The following is a 15,710-nucleotide window of genomic DNA, read 5'->3' as shown; positions in this document are numbered from 1 at the left end:
AAACTGCAGGGCCTCTTTCTACTTCCCGGCAAAGGCGAGGGTAGGACCTGGGCTCAGGGGTGTCCGCCTAGGGGCGTCTTCCCAAAGGGAGCCGGGCAGTGCCCAGGTGATAATAATAATAATAATAATAACGTTGGTATTTGTTAAGCCCTTGCTATGGGCAAGGCACCGTTCTAAGCGCGGGGGTGATACAAGGTGATCAGCTTGTCCCACGTGGGGCTCACCGTCTTCATCCCCATTTTCCAGAGGAGGGAACTGAGGCCCAGAGAAGTGAAGCGATTTGCCCAAAGTCACACATCTGACAAGCAGCGGAGCTGGAATTAGAACCCATGACCTCTGACTCCCAAGCCCGGGCTATGTGCTCTGCACATAGTAAGCGCTTAACAAATACCGACATTATTATTATTAAGCACTTAAATACTATAATTATTATTATTATTACTGGACAGGTGAGCTGAGTCCCCTCCTGCTTCAGGGAGGAGTCCGTCCAGGGTCTGGGAGGCGGAGGACAAACTCAGGCACCTAAGCCCCACAATCTGCCTACCCATTGCCTGGACGTTTTAGAAACCGGACATCGAAGTGGCTTCCCGTAGTGGCCAACCTGCTTGTGGGCAGGTGGGCCTGTGGGCACCAGGGTGCAGGTGGCCCAGAGAAGCCCAGGAGCTTTGGCCACAAAGGGAGCCGGCCGGAGGGAGTCAGGGCAGTCACTGGCAGAGACTTCAAGCATCGGGGAGGTGGGGGGGTGAAGCAGAGGAGGGCGTGCGTGCCCCAGCCCGCCCAGCCCTCCCTCCCTCCCTCCCATGCGATGGGCATCCAGCAGCCCACACCAAACTCCCCGTTCACTCCCTCTCCAAGAAGCGTCCTGCTCTGGGCCAATGCCCGGGCTTTGATGCCCTCTTGCCTTGGGCCTTTAAAACCAAGACCCGCCCCGCTCCCGTGACTTGGCACGCCTGTGTCCCCTCCCCTCTGCCGGGCCCTCTGGGGAGGCAGAGGAGGGGAATGACAAGAATAATTACGGTATCTGTTAAGCGCTCACTACGTGCCAAGCACCGTTCTAAGGGCTGGAAGCCTGCGCTACGACCGAAGTGCACGGAACGGATGAGGGTGGTGGATGGGGGTGGCGGAGGAGGGCGATGAAAGCCAGAAACACACATACACAGACACTCTTTCTCTTTCCCTCCCCCATCCCCACCTCCGCTACAGAGGACGAGCCAGCGGTGGTCCTTGTTTATCTTTCAGGGCCGACTGGGGGGTGGGGGTTAATCTTTGGCAGGGCGGGACCCCTCTCCCAGCGGATTTGGAGTGTGGGAGAAGCAGGAGTCCCCCGGTGAGCTCAGTCGGGATGTGCAGAGGCCTGGGAGGAGGGGCCGGAGGTCGCCTCTCTGTGCCCAGTCGGATTCCTAAAATGGCGGGTTGAAGTCACACATTCTGTTGGGCAGGCCAACTCCGGGGAGCAGGGGTGCGAAACAGGTCCAGCCCGGGGTGAGGGCTTGAAGGGAAAACAGCTGGCGGGACTGGCAGGTGGGGCTCTTGGTCACTCGGGCTTCTGGGTGGCCGGAAGAGACGTCCGGCCGGCCGTTCCTCGGCGGGAAGCCGGCGGGTTTCGCCTCCTCGGGAAGCAGCGTGGCTCGGTGGAAAGAGCACGCGCTTTGGGGTCAGAGATCATGGGTTCGAATCCCCGCTCTGCCACTTGCCGGCTGTGTGACTTTGGGCAAGTCACTTAACTCCTCGGTGCCTCGGTTACCTCGTCTGTAAAATGGGGATTAAGACTGGGAGCCCCACGTGGGACAACCTGATTCCCTCGTGTCTACCCCAGCGCTCAGAACGGTGCTCTGCACATAGTAAGCGTTTAATACCAACATTATCATTAAAGCCGGAGCCCATTAAATCACCTAGCTGTGAGTCAAGGTGCGGAGGGAATCGAGACCCCGCTTCCTCCCTCCCCCGTGCCCTCGGAGGGGCGTGGGCTGGCAGCCGCCGCTGGGGCCGCGGGCCGTGCCCGGGCAGGAACGGCCAGGGGTCCCCTCGGGAGTGAACTAGAACCCACCCGGCCCCAAAGCAACCAGTGGCTCGGGGCCAGGCCCCCGACCCGGGGTGGGGACAGGGAGCTCTCGGCCAGCGGCCCGGGGTCGGGTACCGGGGAACCGTGGGGAGACGTGACCGGCGAGCCGTCGCCTCAGAGGCGGGGGAGCCCGCGACACAGAGCGAATGGCAAGCTCTTGGCTAGCGGGGGTCGGTGGATACCCCCCGGCTACGCTTGAAGGGCGAGCTCTTGCCCAGCGGCTCAGGACCGGGGGACCGAAAGCTCTCCGTGGGCAGGGAATGTGTCTGTGCTGCTATGGTCCTCTCCCAAGCGCTTCGTGCACCCAGCGACAGCACGATATATTTAACTGACCGAGCGGGACGGCCGGCTCGACGCGGACAAGCTCGCCACCGGGGGTTCGGGGTTAGCGGGCCAGGGACCCGTGGCGTGATGTGAACGGCGAGCTCTTGGCCGACGTCTTGGGTTGGGGGGCCGGAACTTCCGGCCAGATGTGAAGGGCGGGCTCTCCGCCGGCGGCTCGGGGTTGGCGGGGGGGGGTCAGCGGGTCAAGGTTGGGGGGCTACTCCCCCACCCCACGGCACGCCGTGGACAGCAAGCGTGTCGTCGGCCGGGGGGCTCAGAGCCGGTGCCCAAGGAGCCGGGACCTCCCGGGCGGGCCACGTGAGCGGCGAGGTCCGGGCTGGCAGTTCGGGGCCGGCTCTGGCCGCTCCCCCTCCGGCTGGGAGGCGGCTCCAGCCGGCTGTTCGTTCACAGGCATCGCCGCCGTGGCCTGCGTCTGGGGAGCGGACCAGCTGGGGTCGGAGCCAGCGTGATGGATGCTCTTGGCGGGAAGGGGTGTGGGCTGTTCCGGACAGCGATTTAAAGCTCTCCATCGTCTCGCCCCCCCCCCCCTCCTACCTCACCTCGCTCCTATCCAACCCCGCCCACATACTTCGCTCCTCTAATGCCCAGCTCCTCACTGTCCCTCTATCTCCCCACGTCCCGTCTCTGGCCTGGAATGTCTTCCCTCCCCCCGTCGGATAGACCATTGCCCTTCCCCCGCATCAAACCCTTACTGAAGGCCCACTTCCTCCGAGAGGCTTTTCCTAAGCCCTCCTTTCCTCTTCTCCCACTCCCTTCTGCAATGCCCTGACTGGCTCCCATAATTCATCTCCCCCCCCCAGTCCCACAGCACTTATGCCTGTATCCATAATTTATTTACGTGTCTGTCTTCCCCTCTAGACCGTAAGCTTGTTGCGGGCAGGGAAAGTGAAGGTGTCTGTTATACCGTACTCTCCCAAGCGCTCAGTCCGGTGCTCTACACACGGTAAGCGTTCGATAAATACCATCGTCTGGCTGACGACCCGCCAAACTCCCACCTCAGAACCGGAAAAAGGCATTTGGATCCGTTCCCTGGGAAACCTGTGGTTTTATTCTACCCTCCAAGCCAACGGTAGCCACCGTCTGGACAGACGCCGGCCAGACGCCCTCCATCCCGCACCGGGCATCTCCCGGCGCGGGGGAGTCCCGGCCCGGGCCCTTGCGGCCGGCTCCTTGCTAGTCCTCTCGGGGGGGTCCTCCCCTGAGCTCTGCCGGTGTCCACTGCCCTCTGGGCACGGAGGCGGCTCATCAGATCTTGACCACTTGGGCGGCGACGCACGGACTCTTCCGCCCCTCCTGGCTGGCGCTCCGCTTCCTCACGTAGAGGCGGCCGAAGGTGCCGCCCACCTGCCCCTTGGTGAGGCGCCCGGGATTCATGCAGACGCAGCCGAGGATGTCCTGGAGGGTGGGGGGACAGGGCCCGCGGCCTGAGGCCGGGACCACCCCCCTCACCCTCCGGCTCCCAGAACCGCCCCCTCGGGAGCGGCCGTGACCGAGTTGGCCCTCAGCCCGCCCGGGGCTGCGTGTGGCCGGCAGGCCCACGCGCACGGGTGGGTTTTTTCCCCACGACCCTCTCCTGCCTGACTGGAGCCACGCTGGGCCGTTCGCAGGGGTACACGCTCTCCCCGGGCTGAGCGATCCGGTGCCACCCTCCTCAGCTCTGCCCCAGGCATCGGACGGCCTGCTTTGGTTTCCTCTAAGCCCGGGGCAACCTCTATATCTGCCCTGGACTTTACCTTCACGAAGTATCTCAGCTCAGACGGCACGATGAGGACGTCGGGGGTGACCGGAAGCTGGGCGTAGGTGAAGAAATTCTCATAGTCGACGGTCATCTCTTCCATCGGCGGGTAGAGGGGGTAGTAACTACAGGGGGGTGAGGCGGGGGGAGCGGCTGGTTGGGGTCACCCCGGAGAACTACGGCGGCCTCGCCTCTCCCCCCACCCATTCTCCCACCCAGGTGGCCGGAACAGGCCGCTAGCCAACCCCCTTCCCCGGCCCCCGCACGGGGCAAGCGGGGCCCTTTCCCGCCTGGATTTTGGGGGGGCGGTCCAGCAGAGGCCGTGGAAAGTGAGGACGGCCTTCCCGGGGGGCCCTCTGTCGCCGGAAGCCGCCCTCACCTCCTCTGAGTCAAGATGTGCTTCAGAATCCGGCTGAATCTGTCGGAGCCGCTGGAGGAGCTGAGGGGGAGAACGGCGGGGCAGGGTGCCAGATGGCATCTTGAGACCCAAGGGGCCGGGGAGGGCCACGGCCGGCGGGCGGACGCCGGATCCCCTTGCGGGCACTGGGGCCGGCGTCCCGCCTCCGCCTCCCTGGGCGGGGCGGATCGAAAAGGCTTCAAGAACCACGGGGAGGCTTAACGGCATAGGTGGGGCACCCAGAGAGGGTACCCACAGCCGGCAGGGCCGCCACCCAGCCGCTTCCTCCGTCCGTCCCCCCGGCGGGAGGGGAACCCCCGCGGCCGTGGCAGCTTGGGAGGCTGTTCCGGGGAAGGGGACGATACAATCCTGCCGGAGTTAGGCAAGAGGCCCGCGGGCCCGCCCGCGAGGCCATACAGGTGACCTCTGGATCGCTAAACCTTGGCCCGCACGTGCCCTCCCACCCAACTCGACAAACGGCTCCAGCAGTCCTTCCGCTCCGCTCGGGGCTGGACCCTGCCAAGTCCGAACAGAGCCGATGGGAGTGGAGACCCTTCCTTCCCGAGTCCTCGGAGACACTACGTAGCCCCCTTTAGGCCTCAGAATGGCGGGTGTGCACGTGTGTGTGTGGAGAGACACACGGAGACGAGGGTGGGGAAGGAGGGGGCTGAGGTGATCTTCCAAGAACAGACATGTTTCTCCCCAAGTCTAGTGGGGTTTTGGGTCGCAGGACACCGGCCCCCCTTCCCCGCCCCAGTGAGCCCCGAGGGGACGAAACTGTGTGTGGGCCAGCCGGTGTTTGATCTTGCCAGCCCTCTCCTCCCGGCCCCGCCCCGGCTTCCCATTTTGAGGGCAGTAGTGGGGGGATGGGTGGGGGATTTCCACGTATTTGGGTAAGGGTTCCCAGGAGGGCGGTGGGAAGCGGGAGGGGGGAAATCACCTGGCCCCCGCCACCCTCCGGACCGCACTTCTCCAATACGCTGGCTGGAAAAGACCCCCGACGCCGGAGAGCGGAGGAACCCAGAAGGTACCGAGGGGACGGGTGACGTCTCCTTCGTCTCCCCCGCCGACGCCAATGAGGGCAGGCCAGGGGAGGGGCCGGGAGAGGGTTCCCAGCCGCCGCAGGCGGCCTACCTGCAGATCTCCTCGGATCCCATGTGGAACAGCAGGTCCGTAGACGTCAAGCCAAACACCACGCCGTTGACGGACAGGGTGCACGGGTCGGAGACGAACAGCACCCGCTGAGACGGGGAACGGCCGACACCCGCCACGTTAACGAGGCCCCCGGGGCCCGCGGCTCTGCGTCCTGCTGCGTCCTCTGCGGTGGGACGGGACCGCGTCCTACCCGAGTTGCCTTTATCCGCCCCGGCGCTCAGTACGGTGCCCGGCCCACAGGAACCACTTAATACACTTAGACCGAGCAGGGCGGGACGGCTGAGAACCGTCCCGGGCCCGGCAATGCACCTGCCTGCTCAGGAAAACGTGGAACCTGAGGCGGAGACCCAAAACGCCCCCGTCTCGACGCGCCCCGCCCTGGTCCCCGGGGGAGGCCGAGCGGAGTTCAAGGGCCGCCGTACCTGTCTGTCTTCTTTAGGCAGCTCGTAGCAGCTGAAAGGGGGCTGTGGATACACAAGGTCGTGGTGCACATCTCTCAGCGACGGGACAAACACCAGATGGGAGCCGGAACTGGAGCGTGGGAAAACAAAGGGGAGCAGGGATGACGACGGTGGGGATGGCGATCGGGGGAGAGCCAACAGGGATGCGCGGCTTGTCCCAGGAAAAGCTCTGGGGAAGGGACAACCAGGCCACAAATGCGGACTCCATTCTCATCCTTTTTCTCTCTCCTTTCCCCCACCCTGTACAGCCTGAACCATCAGAACTCAGTTTCAGCATCCTTATTCAGGGAAAACAATCGTAACTGTGACATTTGCCAAGCCCTATACTAAATGTGGAGGTAGATATAAGGTCACCAGCTGCCACATGGGGTTCAGGATCTAAGGGAGAAGAGGGATTGAACCCCCATTCTGCATGAGGGAACTGAGGCACAGAGGACGTGAAACGACTTGCCCAAGGTCACTTAGCAGACAAGTGGCGGAGCCAGGATTAGAAGGTCCTCTGACCCCCAAGCCCAGGTGCTTTCCACTAGCCCACGCTGCTTCTCCGGACTCAGGACTTCCAAACTGGGCTCCCGTCTCAGCTCGACTATGGTTCCGACATCCTGTGCCGGGATTTGGAGGTGGAGGACTCCACCCAGAGAACGTCCCGGTTCTAGCTACCTCGAGGTCTCCTGAACCTCTCTGCTTGCCTTCTGCCCCAGCGGCGGCGTCCCACCTTGAGAAATGCCACTTTCCTTGGAGAATGTCCCTCACACCCTCTTCCAAATCCCTTGGAAGGGGCCCTGCTAAGTAAACACTTCTACTTGTCCCATTAGAATCGGAACTCCTTGCGGAGAAGCAACCTGCCTGGACCTTCGATTTACTGAGTGCCTTCTGGGTGCGGGGCACTGCATTAAACGCTTCGGAGAGTGAAATAAAAGTGAGTTGGTATACACGACCCACTGCCCTCAAGAAGGTTCCAGTCTAGGGGAAGAGATATGAAAATAGAGTTAGGCAGAGCAGCAGAGTATATGGACGTGTACTTTCCCAAGCGTTTAGTACGGTGGGCATTGGATAAATGTCGCCACCGGCATGGAGGGGCCAGGATGGCTCCACAGGAGAGAAGAGGGAGGAGGCAAGGAGTGCAGAACACTGTATTAAGCACTTGGAAAGTACAATTGGGCACAGAGGAGAGCCCCGTTCAGGAACGGAGATGCCGGAGCCCCAAGGGCTGGCAACTCAGCTCCGCCCCGATGGAGTCAGCAACAGCTTGTGCATCTTTGAGTCCCACATCCAGGGCTGGGGATTCGCCCGGGGGGGATTCAGAGTAGCGGCGTGGCCCAGTGGATAGAGCACAGGTTCGGGAGTCAGAAGGAACTGGGTTCTAATCCCACTCCGCCCCGTGCCTGCTGTGGGACTTGGGGCAGGCGGCTTGACTTCTTTGGGCCTCAGTTCTCTCATCTGTAAAAGGAGGATTAAGGCTGTGAGCTCCATGTGGGATATGGACTGTGTCGACGTGATCGGCCTGTATCTGCCCCGGCGGTCAGTACGGTTCCTGGCACACAGTCAGCACTTAACACGTACGATTAAAAAAAAAATTGGGGCAGGCTAATCCCAAGGACACCGCCACAAGAGTGCGGTGTCACCTGGTTGGCCCGGATCCTGGACTGGATCGGCATGGCGAAGAAACAATCAGAACCCCTCCAGGGAATGACAAGAAATCAAAGAGATTTAAGTTTCCACCTTGTTACTCCAAACCAACTTTAAAGCCTCACTAAAGTAACATCTCTTCTCCAAAGCCTTCCCTGACTTATTCCCTCTAAATCAATGATATTTGAGCGCTTACTGTGTGCGGAACACTGTATTTAAGCGCTAGGAAAGTACATTTGGGCAACAGAGAGAGACGATCCCTACCCAACGATGGGCTCCCAATCTAAACGGGGGAGACAGAAAACAAAACAAGTAGCCAGGCCTCGATATCACAGTGAGCTTAGAGTCTAGAAGGGGAGATGATGCAGATGGATCTCTTTTAAGCCCTTGATAGTCTCCCCACCCCCGTTATGCCCAATATGTGGAATTGATTTGAACTCAATAGTATTTATCGAGCGCTTACTTTGTGCGGAGCACCGTACTAAGCGCTCGATGTCTGCCTCCCCCTCTAGACCGTAAGCTCCTTGCGGGCAGGGAACCTATCAACTGTCACACTGCACTCCCCCAAGCGTTTAGAACAGCGCTCAACGAATACCACCGATCGATCGACTCAACCGACCCTTCTCCATTGACTCAGAGGTACGGGGAAGGCCTGGTGGGCCCAGCGTGTTTGACGGACCTCGGCCCGGGACCGGCAGAGAGGAAAAAAACCCTACGTGCCCCGCTTCCTTCGGCCGACCCCGGCAGGGAGAGATACGGAGCCAAGGAAGGAACACCGTAACCCCCGCCCCATCTCGGCTGACTTCAGTTCTTCCGCCACTTCCCCGAACTCCAGAGCCGTTTCACCTCCACGACGACCTCGCTGATCGCTACCACATGGGGTCTGAGCCGGGCCCCGCTCCGAAAGAGTCCTGGAGGGGAACGCTTGGAATTTTCCACACGGGCTGCGCCCCGTCTCCCCCCGGAGAAGCGGGGGGAAAGACCGCAGCTTGGCCGAGCCCACCCACCCGCCCGGGTCCGCGAGGGGCATCCCCCCGGGGAGCGTGATCGAGCCCCCGGCTCGAGGGGAAGCGGGCCCCGTCGGGCCGCCGGTGGACGGCTTGCCTCGACTCCCGCGGCCTTCCCGGGGCTATTGTTGAAGAGGAAACGGCCCCCTCCCGCTCTGGTTACGGACCAGCTGTGGGGGGAGGGACCTGGAGGAAAATTCCAACTATTCTGGATTGCACAATTCCAGCCGACGTGGTGGGAGGGTTCCCACAGCCCGTCTTCTCCCTCTCCAGGAGCCGGCATGGGAAATGGGAAAACGGGCCCCACCGTCCCCGTTCTCCTCGGGCCGGGGCAGGAGACGCCCGGATGCCTCGTCCACCCGGACGCGGGCAGGATCGGGCCCGAGACCGCTCCCGGACAATCCGGGCCGGTGCCCGCCCTTGCGGCCGGGCCGTCTCGCGTAGGCGCGAGCTCTGGACCCGACGGCGAGTTCCAGAAGACGGAGGAGCGTTCTTCTCTCCGGGGAGGGAGGTGGAGATAAATTCTGCCCCGAGGGAAGTTTGGGTGTTATTTGGGAGCGAGGGGGGCCGGCCCTCACCCCTCCCGCCCCCCCCCGGCCCATGCCACCCCGCTGGCAGCCGATGAAAGGCCCTGGTGGTTCCGAGCGCTCTCCGGCGAGACAGGGTCCGGCTTGTTCTTTTGTTTGTTCCGTCGCTGGCGGTACCACGTGGGGGTGGGAGGCACGGAAGCCCACAGCCGAACTAGGGGCCCCGGGGAGCGCCACGCCGGCCGAGCCGGTCCCGCCACACTCCCGCTGCTCCTCCTGCCCGCCCCCCCGCCCCCGCCGTGAGGGGAGCCGAAGGACTTCCGGAACGCAAGCCCGCTCGTTTCCCTTCCCCGACCCCAGGAAGCAGGGAAGGGGCAGCCACGGGCCCGGAGCCAGCTAGCGTGGTGGCGGGGATAGAGTCCTGGGGTCCTCCGGGCCTAGCTCTGTCGCCGTAACCCGCTGGGTGACTCTGGGGCAAGACACATAAAATCGCCGCGTGCCTCAGTCTCCCTGTCTGCAAAACGCTAATACCTACCCGACCTCGGAGAGGTCAGGCATCGGTACCTGAAAAGCAGCGTGGCCCAAATAATAACGATAACGCCGGCATTTAAGCGCTTACTATGTGCCAAGCACCCTGAAGGAAAAGAGCACGGACCTGGAAGCCGGAGGACGCGGGTCCTTCTCCCGGCTCCTCCGCGTTTTTGCCGTGGGACCTTGGGCAAATCACTTCCCTGGGCCTCGGTTCCCTCATCTGTAAAATGGGGTTTAAGGCCGGGAGCCCCAAGCGGGACAGGGACTGCGGCCGACCCGATTACCTTCTATCTATCCTAGCACGTGGAAGAGTGCTAGGCTCATAGCGAGTACTCGGAGTCAGAGATCATGGGTTCGAATCCCGGCTCTGCCACTTGTCAGCTGTGTGACTGTGGGCAAGTCACTTGACTTCTCTGGGCCTCAGTTACCTCATCTCTAAAATGGGGGGATTACCTGTGAGCCTCACGTGGGACAACCTGATGACCCTGTATCTACCCCGGCGCTTAGAACGGTGCTCTGCACATAGTAAGCGCTTAATACCAACATTACTATTACTATTCTTATTAATAAAGCTCTCTCTCCATATATATATATATATATATATATATAAAAACCAACCAAGATGAACGAAGATATCCAGCCCAACCAAAGCTCGGATGTGGGGCCGGTTCTCACGGCCCAGAGGCCGAAGGTGGCTCATCTTGTTTTAAAACAACAACCTCTCACCAGCCTTGTTTACAAAAGCCTTGCCCCGGGAGCCCTGGGTTTTATGACCTCAGATAAAACCAGCAGCACCCCAGCAGGGAGGGGCCGCCCCCCACCCCTATCACCTAACCGGCCAGCCTCCCTCCCTCCCACCCTCCCGACACCACGGCCTTGGAGAGGGGCCACCGTAATTAAGGATGCCGAGCACGAGAATAGCTTTCTAGTCCCTTCCGGGAATAGTTCTCCCCGCGCTCCCCGAATTAGAAGCGGGCGGGCGCTTCCGCTCCGGATGCGACCCTGCCGCAGCCCCTCTGGGCTGGCCCGTGGCGAGGGCTCAAAAACGCCCCCGCCCTAACTACTGGCCGGCGGTCCCGGCGGCCGGTCGCTACCCTTCCCCTCTGGGGCGGATCCCCGCGGCCAGGGCCGGGCTCCACAGGGCCCTGGGACAAGGTGCAGGAACGTGCCTGCTTACGGTTGCGATGCACCCGTCCAAGCGCTTAGAACGGTGCTCCGCACACAGTAAGCGCTCAATCGATACGACTGAATGAATGACTGACAGGCTCACCAAAGGAAAGATTTCCCATAATCTGAGTTATGCGCGTGTTTGTGTGGGAGAGAAGAGTGAGTGTGACTATGCGTGTGTGTGTATTTGACTGAGGGGGTGAGAGAGAGTTTTTGGCCTCCTCCTTTCCGATCTGTTTCCCCGGGAGTCTTTTGAAGTCTTCCCCAGTGGGAGCGTGGGCAGATCGGGGCTTTTTGACCTCGGCCGCCAGGCCAAGTTCTCCCCATCTGGCCCGACCGGTCCCGGCCCCGGGAGCCCCCTCCCCGCCAGGGAGCCCTGGAAACCCCGACTCGGACCGGCTTCTGCCGGCGACCCGGGAGCCCCGACCTTCTGGTTCCCTCGATGATGGTCCGAAGGCACTGCTTGAACACGTCTTCGAACGGGCTGGTCAGCTGGCAGCTCTGCAAACGGCACAGGGGCACACGGGGGGCTTAGCAAGGGGCCCGGCAAATCCTCGCGCGACATCCCCCTCGGAGGCAGGCGGGAGTTTCGCGGCAGAAGCGTGCCAAAAGGCGCAGAGCCAGGTGGGGGAGAAGCGGCGTGGCCTGGGGGAAAGAGCCCGGGCCTGGGAGGCAGGAGACCTTGGCTTCTAATCCCCGCTCCACCACTTATCGGCTGCGGGGCCTTGGGCAGGCCACTTCACTCTCTGGGCCTCAGTCTCCTCATCTGTAAAAGAGGGATTTAATCCGGCTCCCCGCCATTCAGACCGTGAAGCCCATGCGGGACGGGGACGGGGGCCAAACTGCTAACCACGTGCCTATCTACTCCAGTGCTCAGCACAGTGCCTGGCAAAGTAGTGAGTGATTAATATCATTTAAAAAAAAAGATAAAAAAAAAAGACAGGGAAGGGTTGTCAGCAATGGCTTAGATGGCTAAAAGGGGTGCCCGTCGCAGGAGAAGTGCCACAGGACAGTTTAGCAGGAGTCATCTGCCCTCAAGAAGCTGATTTGGCAGCAATGGGCTACTACCCAGGCGAGGCGGGCTATCTTGGGCTTCAAGGGCGGGGGTAGACTGACGTCGTGAGCCTGACTACACAAAAGGCAAACCAGAGCCTATGCGCCCGTCCAGCCTCCAAACGGTGCAAAAGTTTCATCTGGGGGTAAGCCTCCAGAGACATCCCCAAACCCCACCCTGCTGAAGTCGCAGCGTGGCCTAATGGCTAGAGCCTGGGCTTGGGAGTCATTAGGACCTGGGTTCTAATCCCACTCCTCCACTTGTCTGCTGGGTGACCTCGGGCAAGTCACTTCCCCGGGCCTCGGTTCCCTCGTCTGTAAAATGGGGGTTAAGACTGTGAGCCCCAGGTGAGACGTGAACTGTGTCCAGCCTGATAATTCTGTATCCATCCCACTGCTTAGCGGTGCCTGGCACATCGTCAGTGCTTAACAAATAACCAAAAAACCCCCAGAACCCCAGAACCAAGACTGTCAGCTCACTCTGGGCAGGGGATGTGTCCGTTTATTGTTATACTGTGCACTCCCAAGTGCTTAGTACAGTGCTCTGCACACAGTAAGCGCTCGATAAATACAACTGGACGACTGAATGAACGAACGGGGCAGGATTCTCAGCCGGCAGAGGAAACTTGGCACGGGATGCCAACGTGTTGAGCGGGACCCCCACCCTTTCGCAAGACTCTCACCTCCACTTGTTCGTGTTTCGCATCCAGAAAAGGTCCGAACTGCGGCGAGAGAGAGAGAGACAAGCAGAGAGACGGGACGGGGGAGGAGACCCCGGTGTCAGAGAACGAGATGGCAGGGGACAGAGCAGGGACCCGCGGGGCGTTGACCCGACCTGGTCGAGGGGCCCGCTCCGCCCAGCGCTCCAGGACGATGCCGTGACCCTGGCAAGGCTTGGGGTGACCCTGTTGTGGCGGCTGGAGGGGCGGCCCAGTTCCCAGGCCCCGTGGCCGAGGGGCACCGTCAGACCTTCGCATCGAGCTCCCTGGCCAGCCGCCTTTCTTCTGCACGGACAACTCGACTGCCTTCCTAAACTGTCTCTGGGCTTTTAAGGCCTAGGTGATAGGGCCCGGGCCCGGGAGTCAGAAGGACCTAGCTTCTAATCCCGGCTCCTCCACTTGTCGGCTGTGGGACCTTGGTCCAGTCATTTCACTTCTCTGGGCCTCACTTCCCTCATCTACAAAGTGGGGATCGAAACTGTGACCCCCACGTGGAACAGGGACGGTGTGCAACCCGACTGTCTTTTATCTACCCCGGCACTTAGAAAAGTGCCCGGCATAAAGTAAGCGATGAACGAACAGTATTGTTACTATTATCATCATCAATAAGGAAAGAGATCTCTTAAGCAGCACGGCTGAGTGGAAAGGGCCCGGGCTTGGGAGTCAGAGGACGTGGGTTCTAATTCCGGCTCGGCCGCTTGTCTCCTGTGTGACCACGGGCAAGTCATTTCCCTTCTCTGGGCCTCAATCCCCTCATCTGCAAAATGGGGATTAAGACGGTGAGCCCCATACGGAACAGGGACTGGGTCCGATCGGATTACTTTGTATGCATCCCAGAGCTTAGTATAGGGCCTGGCACTTAGTAGTTCCTTAACAATTGGGCCAAATAAGACTGTGAACCCTACGTGGCACAGGGACTGTGTCCTACCTAATTAACTTGCATCTACCTCAGTGCTTAGTACAGTGCCCGGTACATAGTAAGCACTTAACAATTTTTTTTTTTTTTTAAAAGCAGCAGCTAGGGATGGTCCCTGCACCCAGAATTCCCAGCTACATCCCGGTTTCCATACCCGTCGCCGTGAAGCCGGGGCCCTCCCCCGCCACACGGGCTCTGGGGGTCCGAGGGGGCACCCTCATCCCGCCGCCCACCGCCACGGCAGGCCGCCCTCCGCCGCCGCCGGTTGAGGCCGTTTCTCCCCGAGGGTGGTTTGGCCTGCAGTGCCGAGATATTTTGGATGTGCTGAATTTGCAACGTTGTTTTCTCACTGACTACATTATCGTTTTCGGCGCCGATCCTCTCCCACTTAGGTGGGCGAGGCGCGGCGGCGGGGGGAGACAGAAGCCCAGGGGCAGAGAACAGACCCTCCTGAGAAGCCGTGTTATCAGTGGGTCTCCTTAGGTTGGAGCGAAAGCCTGGTGGGAGTTGGGGGGAGAGAGAGGCCCAGAGGCAGAGGAGAGAACAGACCCTCCCGAGAGGCCGCGAGATCGATGGATCTCTTTAGTTTGGGAGCGAGAGTCCGGCTCTGGCCCCCGATGCCCCATCCCTCTCACCAGAATGCAGACGTCGGGCCGGTCCCGGTTGATGACGGCGATGAGGTCCATCATGGGGTCGTAAGTGATGCTGTCCGAAGTGGTGTAAGGCCCCGAGGCCGCCACCACCATCCGCTGCTCTAAAGCACAGGCGAGAATGGACGAGGGAGGAACCCAGGCTTTAGAAGGTTTGTGGGGGAGAGGGAAAAGTAGCCCCATCGCCCCTCCACCCGGCCTCCTCATCCCAAGGAGCCGCCCGGAATTCCCACTGAATTCCCTCGGCCCCTCCGCTCAGCTCGGGCTCGCGGCAGCCGCTCGGCTGGGGGGATGCCCGTTGGCCCGTCCAGCGATGTTACCTGCGGGACGCTTACTGGGGGCCGTGCACTATACCGGGCGCTTGCGAGAGAGCGCAGTACGGGAGAGTCGGTAGAAGCATTCTCGGGACCCCAGGCCGGCCCCACCCACTCAAACCTCTAAAACCGTCTCCTGGTCGACACCTGCAGGACTGGAGACCGTCTGGCTCTTTTCTATTCCCAAGCTCAGGGTCATAGGGAAGCAACGTGGCTTAGTGGATAGAGCCCGGAGCCCGGGAGTCAGAAGGACCCGGGTTATGATGTTGGTATTTGTTAAGCGCTTACTATGTGCGCTGTTCTAAGCGCTGGGGTAGACACAGGGTAATCGGGTCGTTCCACGTGAGGCTCAGTCTTAATCCCCGTTTTCCAGACGAGGTAACCGAGGCCCAGAAGTGAAGTGACTCGCCCACAGTCACACAGCTGACAAGTGGCAGAACCGGGCCTCGAACCCATGACCTCTGACTCCCAAGCCCAGGCTCTTTCCGCTGAGCCACTCTGCTTCTCTAATCTTAGCTCCACCACTCGTCTGCTGGGTGACCTGGGGCGAGTCACTTCACTGCGCCTCAGTTTCCTCATCTGCAAAATGGGGATTCGATACCTGTTCTCCCTCTCCTACTGGACCGTGAGCCCCATGTGGGAACTGATGATCTTCTCTGGACGGTAAACTCATTGCGGGCAGAGAACGGGTCTGCCGACTCTGTTGTTTTGGATTCTGCTGAGCGTTCAGTACAGAGTGCCCGGCATGCAGTAAGCGCTCACTAAATACTACTGATCGATCTTAATAATGTTGGTATCTGTTAAGCGCTTACTAGGTGCCGAGCACTGTTCTAAGCGCTGGGGGAGATACAGGGTGATCGGGTTGTCCCACGTGGGGCTCACCCACTTTTAATCCCCATTTTCCAGATGAGGGAACTGAGGCACAGAGAAGGGAAGGGACTCGCCCACAGTCACACAGCTGACAAGTGGCAGAGCCGGGAGTCGAACTCATGACCTCTGACTCTGAAGCCCAGGCTCTTTCCACTGAGCCACGCTGCTTCTT

General features: G+C 60.8%; 1 protein-coding gene across 3 annotated transcripts in view; it reads right to left on the bottom strand.

The window, feature by feature from the left end:
* Positions 1 to 3,432: 3,432 nt before the first annotated feature.
* Positions 3,433 to 15,710, bottom strand: part of POLA2 (DNA polymerase alpha 2, accessory subunit) — a 39,457-nt gene continuing 27,179 nt past the window's right edge. For 2 of the 3 annotated variants that reach the window (XM_039911354.1, XM_029061095.2), the window contains exons 11-18: positions 14,340 to 14,458; positions 12,753 to 12,791; positions 11,444 to 11,517; positions 6,117 to 6,225; positions 5,674 to 5,780; positions 4,522 to 4,581; positions 4,141 to 4,267; positions 3,433 to 3,802 (exon numbers count right to left, since the gene is read on the bottom strand). In XM_039911354.1, the coding sequence (XP_039767288.1) occupies positions 3,653 to 3,802; positions 4,141 to 4,267; positions 4,522 to 4,581; positions 5,674 to 5,780; positions 6,117 to 6,225; positions 11,444 to 11,517; positions 12,753 to 12,791; positions 14,340 to 14,458 (785 nt within the window). In that variant the 3' untranslated portion in view covers positions 3,433 to 3,652. Of the gene's footprint in view, positions 3,832 to 4,140; positions 4,268 to 4,521; positions 4,582 to 5,673; positions 5,781 to 6,116; positions 6,226 to 11,443; positions 11,518 to 12,752; positions 12,792 to 14,339; positions 14,459 to 15,710 lie in introns of all 3 variants that reach the window. The other variant, XM_039911355.1, reaches the window with a different exon arrangement.

The sequence above is a fragment of the Ornithorhynchus anatinus genome, chromosome 3, assembly GCF_004115215.2.
Source record: "Ornithorhynchus anatinus isolate Pmale09 chromosome 3, mOrnAna1.pri.v4, whole genome shotgun sequence".
Taxonomy (NCBI): domain Eukaryota; kingdom Metazoa; phylum Chordata; class Mammalia; order Monotremata; family Ornithorhynchidae; genus Ornithorhynchus; species Ornithorhynchus anatinus.
The sequence above is the reverse complement of the archived record's forward strand: the minus strand, read 5'-3'. Positions and strand labels throughout refer to the sequence as shown.